This window comes from Suricata suricatta, chromosome 12, assembly GCF_006229205.1.
Source record: "Suricata suricatta isolate VVHF042 chromosome 12, meerkat_22Aug2017_6uvM2_HiC, whole genome shotgun sequence".
Taxonomy (NCBI): domain Eukaryota; kingdom Metazoa; phylum Chordata; class Mammalia; order Carnivora; family Herpestidae; genus Suricata; species Suricata suricatta.
Genome location: NC_043711.1, coordinates 11,600,328 through 11,601,097, shown reverse-complemented (window position 1 = coordinate 11,601,097; position 770 = coordinate 11,600,328). Strand labels below are relative to the sequence as shown.

The 770-nt window shown below is 58.6% G+C and overlaps 1 protein-coding gene across 1 annotated transcript in view; it reads right to left on the bottom strand.

Moving 5' to 3' along the window:
• The window catches only part of LOC115273293 (docosahexaenoic acid omega-hydroxylase CYP4F3-like), a 10,395-nt gene extending 9,625 nt beyond the window's left edge, over positions 1 to 770 (bottom strand). The window contains 2 exon segments of the mRNA XM_029916296.1: positions 578 to 721; positions 723 to 770. Coding sequence (XP_029772156.1) covers positions 578 to 721; positions 723 to 770 — 192 coding nt within the window.

Below are 770 nucleotides of genomic sequence, written 5' to 3'. Positions count from 1 at the left end.
GTCCATGTCTGGGATGCAGGTGGGGAGTCAAAGAAAGCTTCTGTAAGGGGGAAGTGAGTGGTTAACTGTATTCGGGGTGGGCAAGAGGCCCATTGGGACATCTTAGCAAGGAAGGGTACACTGAAAGGAAGCTGTCCTGAGGATGTGGGTGGGTGGAGAGCTAGACCCCTGTGAGTCAGGGTGGGGAGATCATACTTAATTCCTGTAGGCAAGTGAGCAGACACAAGGGAATGGCCAGGTAGGGAGCAGACCCCGGACAGCACCCCTGAGAGGGTCTCTGGGGTAGCCATGGACACTGGGAATGCCAGGGGACCCTGCTCTGTGCAGCCTGCTCTGGGAGCCCCTCAGAGGGACATTAATGTGGGGAAGAGAGGCAGGAAATCAATCCCAAACAGGCTAGGGGTGCGAAGATGAAGATTGTAAATGGCCTGGGCTGAATGAGTGAGTAAAGAGGGGGTCCCTCACCTTCCTCCTTCTCTGCTGTCCCAGACCCCAGTCCCACAGCAGATCCCCATTCCCACCCCTGGGAAAGTGCTTCCACCAAAGACTCCAGAACTGTCCTGCCACCCACACTCACCAGACCCAGGTGGCCCCAAAACCAGTTGCACTTCGGGGACTGAGGGAAACACCGGAGGTGGGAGTGGGTCTCCTACAAACTGTGGCTCCAGGCCAGGATGCTGGCCAGGAGCCAGGTGGCCCCCACCAGCAGCAGGAGCAGCCCCCGGGGACACTGCCCCTTGCCCAAGTCCCAGCCAGGATAGGCTCAGCAT